At 46.4% G+C, this 13,755-nt stretch overlaps 1 protein-coding gene across 2 annotated transcripts in view; it reads left to right on the plus strand.

The window, feature by feature from the left end:
• Positions 1 to 2,508: 2,508 nt before the first annotated feature.
• The window catches only part of LOC144314666 (RH-like protein), a 36,418-nt gene continuing 25,171 nt past the window's right edge, over positions 2,509 to 13,755 (plus strand). Inside the window, exons 1-2 of one of the 2 annotated variants that reach the window (XR_013380513.1) lie at positions 2,509 to 2,733; positions 11,515 to 11,701. Coding sequence is in view for 1 of the 2 variants with exons in the window: in XM_077899078.1 (XP_077755204.1) it covers positions 2,562 to 2,733; positions 11,515 to 11,701 (359 nt within the window). In the remaining variant the exon portion in view is untranslated. The remainder of the gene's footprint in view (positions 2,734 to 11,514; positions 11,702 to 13,755) is intronic. The other variant, XM_077899078.1, reaches the window with a different exon arrangement.

A 13,755-nucleotide genomic window follows, 5' to 3' on the forward strand; every position in this document is an offset into this window, starting at 1 on the left:
ATATTTGTTTTGTGATGTATATGCCCTAGATCCCCTGTGCTTTCTTGTACCAGGTGAGCTGCCTTGATGATTTAGAGACAGAATATTTGGAACAATGGTCAGAAAACAGGGACCTTTTGCAAGAGTCAGAGGGGAAGGAAGAACATTCCCCTTTTAACAAATCTGTTGGGAGAGGCCAAGTGTGGGGGACACCTCCCTTTATTAAAGAAAGCCTGTTTGGCGAGGAGCTTGGCCCTCCTGTCAAGCAGTGAGTCCCTCGGTGGGGCAGGAGCAAACTGCACAGGGGTTTCTGGTGTTGTGGAACCAGCTGCCATCCACATTGAGTTTGCCAGCAGGTGAACACAACCGTCAGGGGGCTCTGGGCATGGGGGCTGGCAGCGACCAGAAATCTTTGGTGTTCATCTGCCTGACATTTGGTCCCCCTGGGCAGGTGAGTCCAGCTGCCTGGTTTACAAGGTGCTGGTACAGGACCCAGGTCAGCGAGGGTCACGCTTATCTATTCTTGGCGCAGGGGAGACCCTCCTTATAGAAACCCACTTATTAAGAAGTGCTGATGGCCAGAAATCAGAACTGGGGGGTGACCACGAGGGAATGGAAACTTCGATCTCTGTATCTCTAGGGGTCAGGGCACCTTCTCTCCATTGTTACTGTTGAGGTGGCAGAGGGTTGGGGATCCTACATTCCTAGATTTGGAAGTAGTTAAACACCCAATTGCACAATCTGGCCTTTATGTCTGGGTTGAATCCCAGTTCTACTACTTCCCCGTCCTGTCCCCTTGGGCAAGTCTTGTAACCCTTCTGCACCTCGGGTGCCTCCTTTGTAGTATAAGGCTAATCCTAACCACCTCACAGGGTCATTAATGAAGAGTGCCTAGAACAGGGCCTAGCAATGTTACGTGCTTGGTACGTGTTAGCTCAGGAAAACGTCTAAAGCAAAAAAGAACTGGTGTCAGTGGTGTGCAGCCATCCTTTTCCCCATGCATGCATTAAAAGAGATTGTTTTTATTTTTATTTTTTTACAAAAGTGGGAGCATACTCTTTTCCACCCAATAGTATATCCTCAGTGTCACTTTTGATAAATCTTAAAAGCATTTTCCTCTGGATTTTCCAAATCCATTCAGGACCACGATACTGGTGGCAAGATGTATGTCCGGTAGTTTATTTGCCAGTCCCCTACGACTGGACACTTAAGTTACTTTCAGTTTTTTTCCTTCTGCAAATAAAACTGCGCTGAGCAAGATGTCAACTGTATGACTTTGGGTATGTCCTTGTGGGTGTGAGTTTCTTCATCTAAAAACAACATGACAAGATTCTTCTGGATGATTAAAATCTCCTGCAAACCGCCTATGAATCACTTCCAAGACATCGTTGACAAGTAACCATCAGCTTCTGTTTGCATTCTGCTAGTGACAGGGGTGCTCACTACCTCATGAGCTGGACAACTGTAATGGCCAATAAAGTATCCACCCATGATGGACCAAAATCTACCTACTTGCAACTCCTAGTCTAGTTTTATTATCTGAGGCCCCATAAATCCAGTCTATACTCAGTGGCCAATGGCTGGGGCCAGTGTAGAAGGTAAGAAAATTTCAATCCTTTCCTTCCTTCCTTCCTTCCTTCCTTCCTTCCTTCCTTCCTTCCTTCCTTCCTTCTTATTACAGATCAGATCTTCTGCTAGGCACATGGATGTGGGCTAAGGAAGTTAGCTGCAGGGTCCCTAGGTGTCCTAAATCCCATTTCAAGGGACTATCCGCTGCTGGGAGACAGGGTGCTGAAGCTGGTGGCCTGTCTCAAATGCGCTACTAGTACTCAGGCCCAAGGCAGAGGAGGTGACCAGAGCTGGAGACAACTACGGCCTCGGGCTGGAGCATGACCCCACTAGGTTTTTACTAGAGCTGAACCCAGGCCTCCTTTCTTTTCCCCCACCTACCCTGAAAAGATTTAGAAACAAGTAGATTTAAATACAGATTCAAATATAAATAATTTCAACCGTGTGACTCTGAGGAGTTAGGTCCCCATGGGCTCTGTCTGTATCTTCCTTGGGGCTTAGTGTTGTTCTTTGCTTTCATTCCTTCATTCCTTCATTCCTTCATTCTCATTCAATGCATCCTTATTACGAGCTCACTGGATAAGGTTTTATAGAGAAATTTTGCCACTCCAAAGCCCTTGCTGAGCCTCGTTTGTAAAATGGGAGTATCGATCCATTGTCTACCTTACAGGGAATGGTGAGGGTAAACTGAAGTAATGAGCAAAGGCGGGGTATTATATTCGGGTGCCCAGTGAATGGATGCCCTCTTTTAAGCTGCACACAGTGCCTGTTATAGTAGCAATGCAGCAACTACTTGTTGAATGAACAAATATGTGAGTGATTGAATGAATTAGTGTGGGAAAAATGCATTTCTTCCCCCTCCCTGACACAGTCCCTTTGCTCCTGTGTTAACTCCATAGACAGGCCAGCAGAGCCAGCCTTGAAGCCTGAGATAAGGCTTTTGGCGGGTGTCTTCCCTATCACTCCCTTGAGGAGGGGTGGAGGCAGAGGGGTGATGCCTGAGGCTGGTGGAAATGCCACACGGAGACCGACACAGGATGGGCTCTAAGTACCCACCGTCTGTGCGGGGCTGCCTCCCCCTGTGGACAATAGCACTAGAGTTGGCCTTCTTGGTCATCTTCTTCTTTTTCACCTCCTATGACACTTCTTCACAGGATCCGAAGGAGCTCATGGGGATCTATCGAGGTGAGTGTCCAGAGGGGAAGTGGTCACAGAGGCAAATAGGAGGAACCAGGGAAGAGGAGATCTATGGTCCTCCAGGGGCCAACATGTTCCTTTCCATAAAGTGTCTGAATAAATGGGTTCCCACATCTCCTTCCATAGGTTGTGAGGAGACCCAGCCAACAACATAGGCTCCCCTTTAGGACTGGCATGGATATCTCCTCTTTCATGAAGCCTTCCTTGATTTGTCAGGGCAGTGAGGGGCCTCCTATTCGGTATTTCTAGAATTTCCTTTGCCAAATGGTCTTCATAAGTCTCTGCTTCTCTGTCTCCTCCTCCCCATTCTCCTTAACAGCAAGGAATTTCACATTGTTTGGCTTTTTTTGTTTCCTTTTTTTGGTCTCTCTTGCTCATTTTCTGTACCACCCTTCTTTGAGTAGCTTTAGTCTGTTGCCCCTCCCCCGCCCCCAGCCGCCTTCTCACTTATTGGCTGGGAAGTCTACATTCTGTCTGCAAATCCAGAGCCATAAGGTATATGGCTGGAGAGGAATAGAAGATGGTTGTTATTTTACATGCAGCTAAAAATATTCACAGACTGTGATGAGCACAATTGTAAACAAGACGGACGTCCACAGTGGTGCGGCTTTTGCTTTTTTTTTTTTTTTTTTTTTTAACTGGGATGAGTTTCAAGCATCTCAGTGAGCCAATATCTTATCTGTGATAATGGATAGGCCTCCTTGAACATCCTCCCTGATTCAAAGCTGAAGCTCCAGTCTGGTTGAGTGCCGGCTTCTTCCCGAGTGATGTTAATTGACTAGCTGGCTGAGAGCAAAAAAAAAAAAAAAAAAAAAAAAAAAGACATCTCTGGGCCCTCCGTGGCAGTAAGCAGGACAGAGATGAGTTGGGGACTTCAGCACTTCAGGGTCTGACCCAGAGAGGGGCCCTTAGCGCTTGGTGAGCAAGGCCAAACACAATTTAAGTTCATTTCAGTTTACTTTAATTCTTTTCAGTCTAATACAACGTAATTCAATGTATGCATTCACCCATGCATGAATTCATTCAACCCTGTATTACTTCCAGTGTGGGATCGAGACACATGCTAATTCGAGCTAATATTTATTGAGCTCTTACTATGTGCAGGCACTATTTAAATACTTTACATTGAACCCTCACAATAATTCCACGAGGTAGGAACAATTATGATCTCTGTTTTTCATGTAAGGAAATTAGGCACATGGACGTTGAATAATTTGCACAAGGTCACTCAGCTAATTTAAATGCACTCGGCCTGGTTTTCTTTTCCATGCACTTAACCACTATGCTTCACTGCCCCATTTTACAGTGAGGTTGAGTCACTTATAACCAGTGGGTGTAGGAGCCAGTATTTCAACTCTGTAGGTTGGCGCCAGGGTCCACATTCTTCATCCCTATGCTGTGCTGCTAGCACAGAAATAAAGTGTCCTCAGACACTCACTTAACTTGGAAGTACAGAGGAGGGCCTACAACCCAGGCAGGGGAGTTGATGGTGTCAGGGCAGGCTTCTGGAAGGGAGTGACTGACCAACCAGGTCTCCGAGGCTCGGTAGGACTTAACCATGTGGAAACGGGTCATCATCCAGAGTGGGAGGACAGCAAGAGCTGGTGTGTGCACTCATTGCAGTGGACCAGGTTAGCGCTTAACATTGCAACATGAGAGTGCAAAGAAGGCAGTAGGGCATGGTGGACCCACTGGGTTGAGTAAGGAGTCTGACCTTCATGCTGATGACCTAATAGGAAGCAAGGATGTGCCGAATTTGGGTTCAGGTTATGGAGAAAGCCATTCCATGGCTAGTGTAGGGGTAGGGAAGGGGCCATGACTTGAGGTGGAAGACTGGTGTGCAGGCTTGTGTGTAGTGTAGACCAGAGGGCTTCAAGCGCTTCTGATCATGCACACCATTTTTCAAGCATGCACCATATTTACATGTTATAATCAGGTACTGCTGCATTAATATATTTTATACATTATAATAATACATACACACAAATTAGAAAATTTGAAAGAGGTCAATATTTTCAAATTAGTGATCATGATGGTGCCAATCAATCTCAAGGCAAGGTCCATTGTTCCCATTACTAAGAGTGCATGTCAATCCATTCCTAGAGTCTTCTTGATAACTTCAAATACTCCTGGTTGACTTCTTGTCAGATATAATTCAACTGACTTTTTTTAATCTTGAATGTGACAGATGAAGAATTTGCACAAGAAATATCACTCTTCCTTTTTTTTTTCATATGCTTGGCTGCCATTATGGTTTTGCCTTCATTCTGTGGTTTTAGGCAGGAGTTGTTCCAGCTATTAGTTCATTTTGTGAAGATTAGTTGAGCTAAAACTAGGTAATCTAATCTGTCAATTCACTTAATCTAATCCAGTCCATGGGAACTCAACGTTATTCAAACCAGCCAATTCCAAAAAGACATTTTTGAGGCAATCAGCGTCAATCCTGTATGATATACAGGGATTGTTGTTAGTTTTGTTAAGTCTGAGAATAGTTTTGTTAAGTCTTTTTTTTTAAGCCTCTAGCTGCTAGAGAGGATTGAAATGAAGCAATGTCTGGGGCTTGCATTATGCAGAAAAAAAAAAGGAAAGAAATGAAAAGGATAATAAAAAACAGATCAGCCCCGTGTGCCAGTCATCAAAGCTGGGAATGGGGGTATGACATTCACCATGCAACTCTCTCTGCTTCTGTATATGCTTAACGTTTTTCCATAATAAAGAATTAAATTTAAAACAAAAAGCAAAACAAAACCCTCCCATTCATTGCAATGTGATGAGTACGGAGAAACACGTCACCCTCTTCCCACTGGCCCAGTATTCCCTCAGGACACCTTCCAAAGCTGGGAGACTAGAAGCCATCTGACATCCTGAGCAAGCAGAGGAGGCTCCTGGGTCAACATGGATATTAAATACTTGCAGAGCTGCAAACTTTACCAAGGGCCTTTGGAGGTGGATCGCCTAGATTCTTGGTTCTCAAAGTCTGGTCCCCAGACTATTCATCTCAGCCACTAACAGCTCAGGAACGTGTTAGAAATGCAGATTCCCAGGCACCAGTCTACACCTATGTTAGAAATGTTCAGGGTGGGGCCGAGCAAACTGTGTTTTACCAAACCCTCTAAGTGGCTCTTACATATATGAGAGTTTGAGAAGTGTTGGAGCCAGAGTGATTCAAACCCTGCCTCTGCCCCTTCTTAGCTTCAAGACCTTGGGCAAGTTATTCAATCTCTCTCTGCCTCCATTCAACCTGGGTCACATGACACTAGTACTTATTCAATTTGCTGTTGAAAGGTTTGAAAGAATGAACACAAGACTGATTAAGAGTATTCACTTTCATTATTAATAAACTTTAATTTCTTATATTTTCATAAAAACAAAACTAGAAGGGCTAATATCTTCTTCCAGCAGCCCCTCTAGATTGTCTGGAGCATCTTCTGAGGTGTGTGTTTTCTATGCTGATGACCACTGGTCCACATGGCCAGAAGCCAAATGGGCAGGGACAGTGAAGGAGAAGCAAAGAGTCAAAATATTCAGGAAGGAGCTGGATCAAATGAGCTGTACCTGGTGAAAGTGGAGGAGGGGTTAAGGATGGCTTTGGAGACGTGCTTTGGTATATGGAAGTACCAATTCCCGAGACGAGAAGCACAAGGGAAGGAACAGGTTGGGGGGCAGTGTTGGTAAATGAACAATGATATATTCATTCTGGGCTTGGGCTGAGGTGCCTATGAGATATTTAGGAGAAGCAGAGTGTATCAACTATCTATTACTGCATAACAAGCCACCCCCAAACTTCATGACCAAAAATAGGAACCATTTAATTTGTTCGTGATCATGATTAAGTGGTTCGGCAAAAGATTTGTTGCAGTAAAGGGGGGTAAGTTAGCCCCAGCAAGTGGGTGTTTTCAAACCTCTGCTTGTAACATGTTAGCTAATGTCACATTGGCCCAAGCAAATCACAAGGCCCAGCCCAGGCGGGAGGGGTCTATACTAGAAGGCATGATTCATGGGGAGCCATTACTCCCCAATCTGTACACAGAACCTGCTCTAGGATTTCCAAATTGGGAAACTATCCTGTGGGTACTACCCAGCTCCCCTCCCCCTACTCCCCAAAGGGAGGGGAGCTACCAAAGACAAGAGGGGTTTTTCCACTGACCTGTACATACAAACCCTCAAACCCTACAATGCTCCACATCTTAGTCTTGGCTGCTTCCTTTGATTGGAAAATCTCTTTTTCTATTCCTAGGATGCTGTAGGGGTAAAGGTAGGGTGGGAGTAGACAAGAGGGGCTTTTCCACTGACCTGTACATACAAACCCTCAAACCCTACAATGCTCCACATCTTAGTCTTGGCTGCCTCCTTTGATTGGAAAATCTCTTTTTCTATTTCTAAGATGCTGTAGGGGTGAAGGTAGAGTGGGGGTAGAGGCTATTGGGGAGCAGAAGTCAGCATGGGGCTCTATGGGTGGTCCCAGTGTGGGACTACAGAGATCTTCCTGGTCAGCAGTGGGGAGAACAGTGTGGAAGTCGAGCCCAAAGCCTAAGGGACAGAAGCTGGTTCTGGCTTCAGAGCTGTTGCTGCTGAAGGGTTTATGGGCCAGAGGAAAGAGCAAAGGTGGATGGGAACACAGAACTAGAATCACAGGGGCAGCTAGGCCAGAGGAGGTCTTGCCCAAAGTCATACAACCAATAAGTGGTAGGAACAAGACAATGGTGTCTAACACTGTGTATCCAATGCTAGGCTAAGTGATTTGCATGAGTCAGTGAAAATGTTCATGGTGGTCTCCTGAGCAGGTGCCATTGTTTCATACTCATTTTACAGATTAGGAAGCTGGGACACAGAGGTATAGCCCTGCTTTGAAGCCTGACAACCTGACTCAAAGTCCATAGTCTTTCCCATTATACCATGTGTGCTATGTGGAGAGGCACAGTGCATTGTGGTTAAACAATGCATGATTGGGATTCAGATCACTCACCATTTGCTAGCTGTGTGACCTGAGCTAGTTACAGCGCCTCTCTGTGCCTCCCTTTCCTATCTGTAGAAGGTGGATAATAAATAGTACCTACTACTGAGGTTGTTGTAGGTTAAAGCCATAGGGCACTTAGAATGGTGCCTGGTGTGTGGGGGGAACACACATGTGCCTGCTGTTACGGTGCTGGTCATTATCATCTCCTCTCACACCACTGGACTCTCAGGTTAGACTCTTCCTGCAAGTCATGGGGCTTTCATGAAATTCTCCTGAAGGCCCATCTTAGACTGTAGAATTCCTCTCTGGGGCCCAGTCCCTGGGGCCCCTGGAGCACATCCACTCCTTATCACCCCTGAACACCTTTGAGTCCATTAGCCTATCTGCCGAGCAACTGTTGTGCCGAGCACAACTGGGGTGCAGTGCAGAATCTGAGAGGTGGAGGCTAGCGCCACGAGGGGTGCCCTGAGCTGGGACCTGACCCTGATATGGGGGTCCTGGGAGAGAGACCTAGGAAGAGTTGGAGGGGAGCCTAGAGCTCTGGGGGGTGGGGGGGTGGGTGGGAGAGGAAGTAGGATGATGCAGAGAGTGAAGAGAGGCCTGAAATCTAATGTTATTGACTCACCCATTTGGGGCAAATGGGTTCTGTCAACAGCTCCCAGAAACTGCCACCCTAAAAAAAAAAAAAGAAAAAAAAAAGAAACTGCCACCCTGACTTCACCCCACTGGGTGGAGTACAACTTCTCTTTGGGGCCCATGTGGGGCCTTGAGGAGGAAGGGCCTGAGCTCCTACACCTGGCAGCAGTGGTGGGGATGGCATCTGTGCCTGATAAAGCTCCCACCCAAGATCCTCTGACTCTCTAATCTTTAGGGTCCCACGTCTGCCCTATCCTGGTTACCCTCCTCTCCCCACTCTCTCTCCTCTCCGCAGAATATGTCAGAGCTGTAAGAGCCTTAGAGAATAGCAAGTACAACTCCTACGTATTTACAGAGAGAAAAATTGAGGCCCAAAGAGCAGGGGACCAGCTTGGGGTCCCTTAGAGCAAGAAACAGCCAAGCCTGGTGAGAGAGCACTGTATCTGGAGTTCAGAGCTTGGCTCTGCTGTTAGCACATGCTGTGTGGCCTTGAGGAAGTCACAGGCTCTCTCTGGTCTTCTGTAAAATGAGAGGAAAGTGAAAGAGTCTCCCTATTCACGGGATCTTCAGTAAGTCTGGACCCTACGCGTATGGCGTTGCTGCTAGATGACAGATGTGTTTGGTTTAAGTAGGATTTACTAGAAGATTGAACCAGAATATCGATAGTTGGGTGTACAGTCTCCGGTTGGCCACAGGCCTTACCACTCCCAAATATGCATTGTTCCTTTCAAACACATAGTTCCGTGCTTGGCTCCTGAAGGAATCTATACAAAAATGTGCCCTGTCTCCCCCACACCTAGGAGGATGTAAGTAGGAGACAGAAACATTGCCTCAGCCTCCTTCTCCCCCGTGGCAGTGAAGAAGGGACAAGAAGTTGAATCCATGCCATTTGTCACACACTCCCCAAGTTCCCAGACCCCTTGGAGGTCCTCAGGGGTCTTCAACATCCTGGTGGGATTAGATTGTTTGGGGAACGTCAATATCCCCCCCAAGTCTCACATGTAAGACCCCATGCATTTCTCCATGAAGGTGAATTTAAATGTGACTTGAAGGGGCTTTCTAAGACTTTGGAGAGTTCTGGAAGCCAGTGCTCCCTTGTCATCAGAGCCAGGGCCGGAGGCCAGCGGAGACCAGGGGGATTCTTATTACTGTGATGGCGAACATGGTGATGATAGGAGGGGAATAGCCACTATTTAGGAGCATCCTCCCTGTGCCAGACGCTGTGCCACGACTCAACAAACCATCACTTCCTTCAGTTCCCCCGGCCCCTTCTGAGGCGGGCACAGTTGTCCTTATTTAGCTGATGAGGAAGGTAAGCAACGAACAAGACCACACAGCTATGAGATTGAGGCGTATAAAGTGCCATTTTGGGGGCACCTGGGTGGCTCAGTGGTTGAGTGTCTGTCTTCAGCTCAGGTCATGATTCCAGGGTCCTGGGATCGAGTCTTGCATTGGACTCCCCGCAGGGAGCCTGTTCTCCCTCTGCCCTTGTTTCTGCCTCTCTCTATGTGTCTCTCATGAATAAATAAATAAACTCTTTTAAAAAGTAGCATTTTTGTAGGTCAAAAATTGTCAAATGTTGGCAATTTTAATATGGTTTAACTTAATGGGGAAGAACAGAGCTGGGAGCAAACGGAACTGTCTAAACTTGAAGTCTGGGCTGTTTTGTGTGTGTGTGTGTGTGTGTGTGTGTGTTGTTTGTTTTTGTTTACTGTCTGCATGCTGGTTGTAGAAAATTTGAACACCAAGAAAAAAGTAAAATCCTCCCAAATCCAGAGATAATAGCCATGGGGGGACAAAGTCTTTCAAGTTATCTCCCCAGACATTTATCCGTGTGAAATAGTTGGTGTTTGTTGATAAAAACAGTGTCTATTCTGAGCAATTGTTTTATTCTATCATTGGACTCTGGCTCCCCCGGCCCCCCCGAAGAGCATGATTATTTTTTCCATTTAACAGATGAGAAGACTAAGAGCAGATAGCATGGTAGTTGAAGGTGCAGGCTTCAGAACAGACCATCTAGACCTGTGGCAAGTTATTTACCACCCCCCACCCCCCCCCACCCCACCCCCGTGACTTAGTTTGCACATCTGTGAAATGGTGATACTAGCACCTTGAAGGGGGGTTGTGAAAAGGAAGTGGGCTGGTCTGTGTGATGTGATTAAAACCTTGTCTCAGGGACACCTGGCAGGGTCAGTCAGGAGAGCACCCTTGATCTCAGGGGGGTGAGGTCAAGCCACACGTTGGGCATAGAGATTACTTTAAAAAATAAATAAATAAAACAGTGTTGCCACATGGGAAACACTTAAGACGTGTAGCCTGTTACTAAAGCTCAGAGACATGAAATAACCAGATGAAGCCACACAGCTGGAAAGTGCCAGATTCCTGATTTGAACCCAAGTTTGTCAAGCTGCTACTCATTTTTTAAACTTGGAATTAGATAGAAATGCTCACCCTCCTCCTTTGGTTGGACCTCTCCCTGCCGTTAGGCAAGTCTCTCGCACTTGCCTGCCCCAGCAGCCCCTGAGCAGGGTCCGAGGCTGGAAAAGGCAAGGCTCACTTAGATGGCCTGGGTGCTTCCTGCTGGTCTACTGGGTCCCTCCCAGCAAGTGACAGAGGGAGAGAGCTGCTTTCTGCAAAGTTAATCTGGTTCTTAACCAACAGAACCCCTGGGCCTCCTTCTGACCCTCTTTTTTTGGGCCAAATCATTGGCTTCTGTGCTCTTACTTTCTCATGCACATGATCGGGGAGGTCGAATTTGCTCCTCAGTGGCAGCAGGAATTAACCTTTGCTGAATGCCAGCTGTGTGCCAAGCACTGGTCCAGATGCTTTACACATATTCATATTATTAAGTTTAATAATAACAGTAATTGCCACATTTACTGAGCTCTCCCTATGGCTCAGGCCCTGCCTTTGTGCTTCACCAGTATTAGCTCATCCTATCCTTGCCACAACCCTTCCTGGTATGTTTTGTCCCATTATTCAGATGACAAGACTGAGGCTCAAAGAGGCCAAGTAACTTGCCAGAGTGCTCATAGTGATCCCTTCCAGCTGCCATCCATAAATTCATACAGAATATATGTAAATTCTAATTCTGTAGGTTCTGTAAATTCTAATTTCACACAACTTTCCATCTTGTCTGCTTCTCTTTCTCCTTCTCCATATCTGCCCCTGGGCAGTCCTCCAGGATGTGACCATCATGGCTGCCCTTGGCTTTGGCTTCCTCAACTCATCTTTGCGGAGATATGGCTGGAGCAGCGTGGCCTTCAACCTCTTTTTGCTGGCCCTGGGGGTGCAGTGGGCAGTCTTGGTGGATGGCTTCCTGGAATGGTCCTTCTATAAGAAGGTGATCATCAAACTGTCCAGGTAACCAGACGGCGGGTGGATTTATTTTTGGGGGGTCCTTGAGGGTATGTGGCCCAAGAAGGCTGGTTCTAGAAGAGCTGGGATTGTCTCCTTGAAGCCATGTGATATTGAGGATAAGCGCTTACAAATTATTCACTGTTTCTCTAAAATTCAAATTGCATTGGGAATCCTATATTTTATCTGACAACCCTGAACCTGGATCTACAGCCCTCCCCAAGTTCTTTCTTCATTATTGAGCATGATTTTATCAAGTTACACAAGCAATATGGGTTTAAAGAAAACTAATAGAGATTACAGAAAAGAAATAGAAATGTCACAGTCTCTTGAAAACAAAGAAGTTCTCTTAGTCCTCAAATGTCAGCGAACAAAAAATAGCCATGCCTTTAAATTAACTTTGATCCATATAAATGCATTCATATGAAATTCTAAAAACTAGCAAAATTACCCATATTGCTAGAAGTCAGAATAATGTTTACAAGAGGAAAGTGATGGCTATTGATGAGGAGGGAGCACAAAAGAACCTTATGAGGCACAGTAAATGTTCTCAGTGTTATCCTGGGTGATGGTTACACAAGGGGAGATGTATATATCATGGAGTACCTGGCTGGCTCAGTTGGTAGAGCAAGAGATCTGTTGGGCATGGAGCCTAGTTAAAAAAAAAAAAGAAGAAGAAGATAAAGGCATTAGCACTTGACAGGAGAAAACTCGATAAAATTTACCCTGTATGTTATTTTTTGCTTTTGCCCAACTCTAAATCTCTGTCCCGTCCAGATGATGGTAAATCCCATCTTAGGATTCTTGGGAAACTGGTCACCTCTCCAGGCCACTCCATCCTCCCCTCTGAACCCCTGCTAAATCTCTGGGCACTGCTATTGACCATCTCCCCACATGGCACCGGGCAGTGCACAAACATTATTTTGCTTAACCCTTCCAGTAGGGGTCTAACTGGTGTACACCAAGGACATCGAGGCTCAGAGAGTATAAGGTATTTGCCGAGGGTCACACAGCTAAGTGGTGGAAATGGCTTTAGCTGTTTACTATCTGCAACCCTTCCCACACCCTCCAGGGTGGTTATGACAAGAACCATAGCTCAGTCAGTTCCCTATTGTCCCTGAAAAAAAACCTTCACATTTTTTCTTCTAACAAGTTTTATTTATTTATTTATTTATTTATTTATTTATTTATTTATTTATTTATTCATGAGAGACAGAGAGAGGCAGAGACATAGGCAGAGGGAGAAGCAGGCTCCATGCAGGGAGCCCGATGTGGAACTCGATCCCAGGACCCCAGGATCATGCCCTGAGCTGAAGGCAGACACTCAACCACTGAGCCTCTCTTCTAACAAGTTTCAGAGCTAATCCCCATGGGGATTCAATACCCATCCCGCCACCCCCACCCACCCCCAAGAAACACCTGGGAAGAGGCAAAGTGCACTCTCTGGAGGAGTTCTGACAGTGGTGGCCCTGACCGGACATTCCTGCTGCCTTGGCTCAAGGTCACACAAACCTCAGGCTCCTGCATCCTTAGTGCCGGGCACCTCTGGGCTGCTCCTTCTAAGGTCCCACACCCATGGGGGCCAACTTGTTCTTGACTCAATCCAGGAAGACACGATGAGGCCAATTGCAGGCTGAGTGAACTCCCCTGCCCCACCTCTGACAGCCTGGATCCTCCCAGCTGTGACCCCCGTTGGGACTGGCTTCAAGGATTTGAACAATGAGCTCCTTCCTGAGCTTTCCAAGGGCCTGGCTGGTTCAGGGGGCGGTGCCCAGGCCTGCCTCCCAGAGGGACGGGCCCTCCCCTTCTCCCTTGGCCTCACCCACAGTGTGCAGCCTAACTTGGCATCGAATTGCCTTGAGTCACTGATGACCAGTCCCTTCGGGGGCCTGTCCTACTCAGCTTTGCTCTGTTTTCCTTGTGTAATAAAGACTTAGTAAATGGTTATTGGAACCAAAATGAAAATAAAAGGAACTCTAAAAGTTGTGATATTTTTAATGCCATATTTTGAGAGGTCCAGGAGGGCTCTCCTGGAGGATAGTAGCAATTACCAACTCTAA

Source organism: Canis aureus, chromosome 5 (genome assembly GCF_053574225.1).
Source record: "Canis aureus isolate CA01 chromosome 5, VMU_Caureus_v.1.0, whole genome shotgun sequence".
In the NCBI taxonomy this organism is placed as follows: domain Eukaryota; kingdom Metazoa; phylum Chordata; class Mammalia; order Carnivora; family Canidae; genus Canis; species Canis aureus.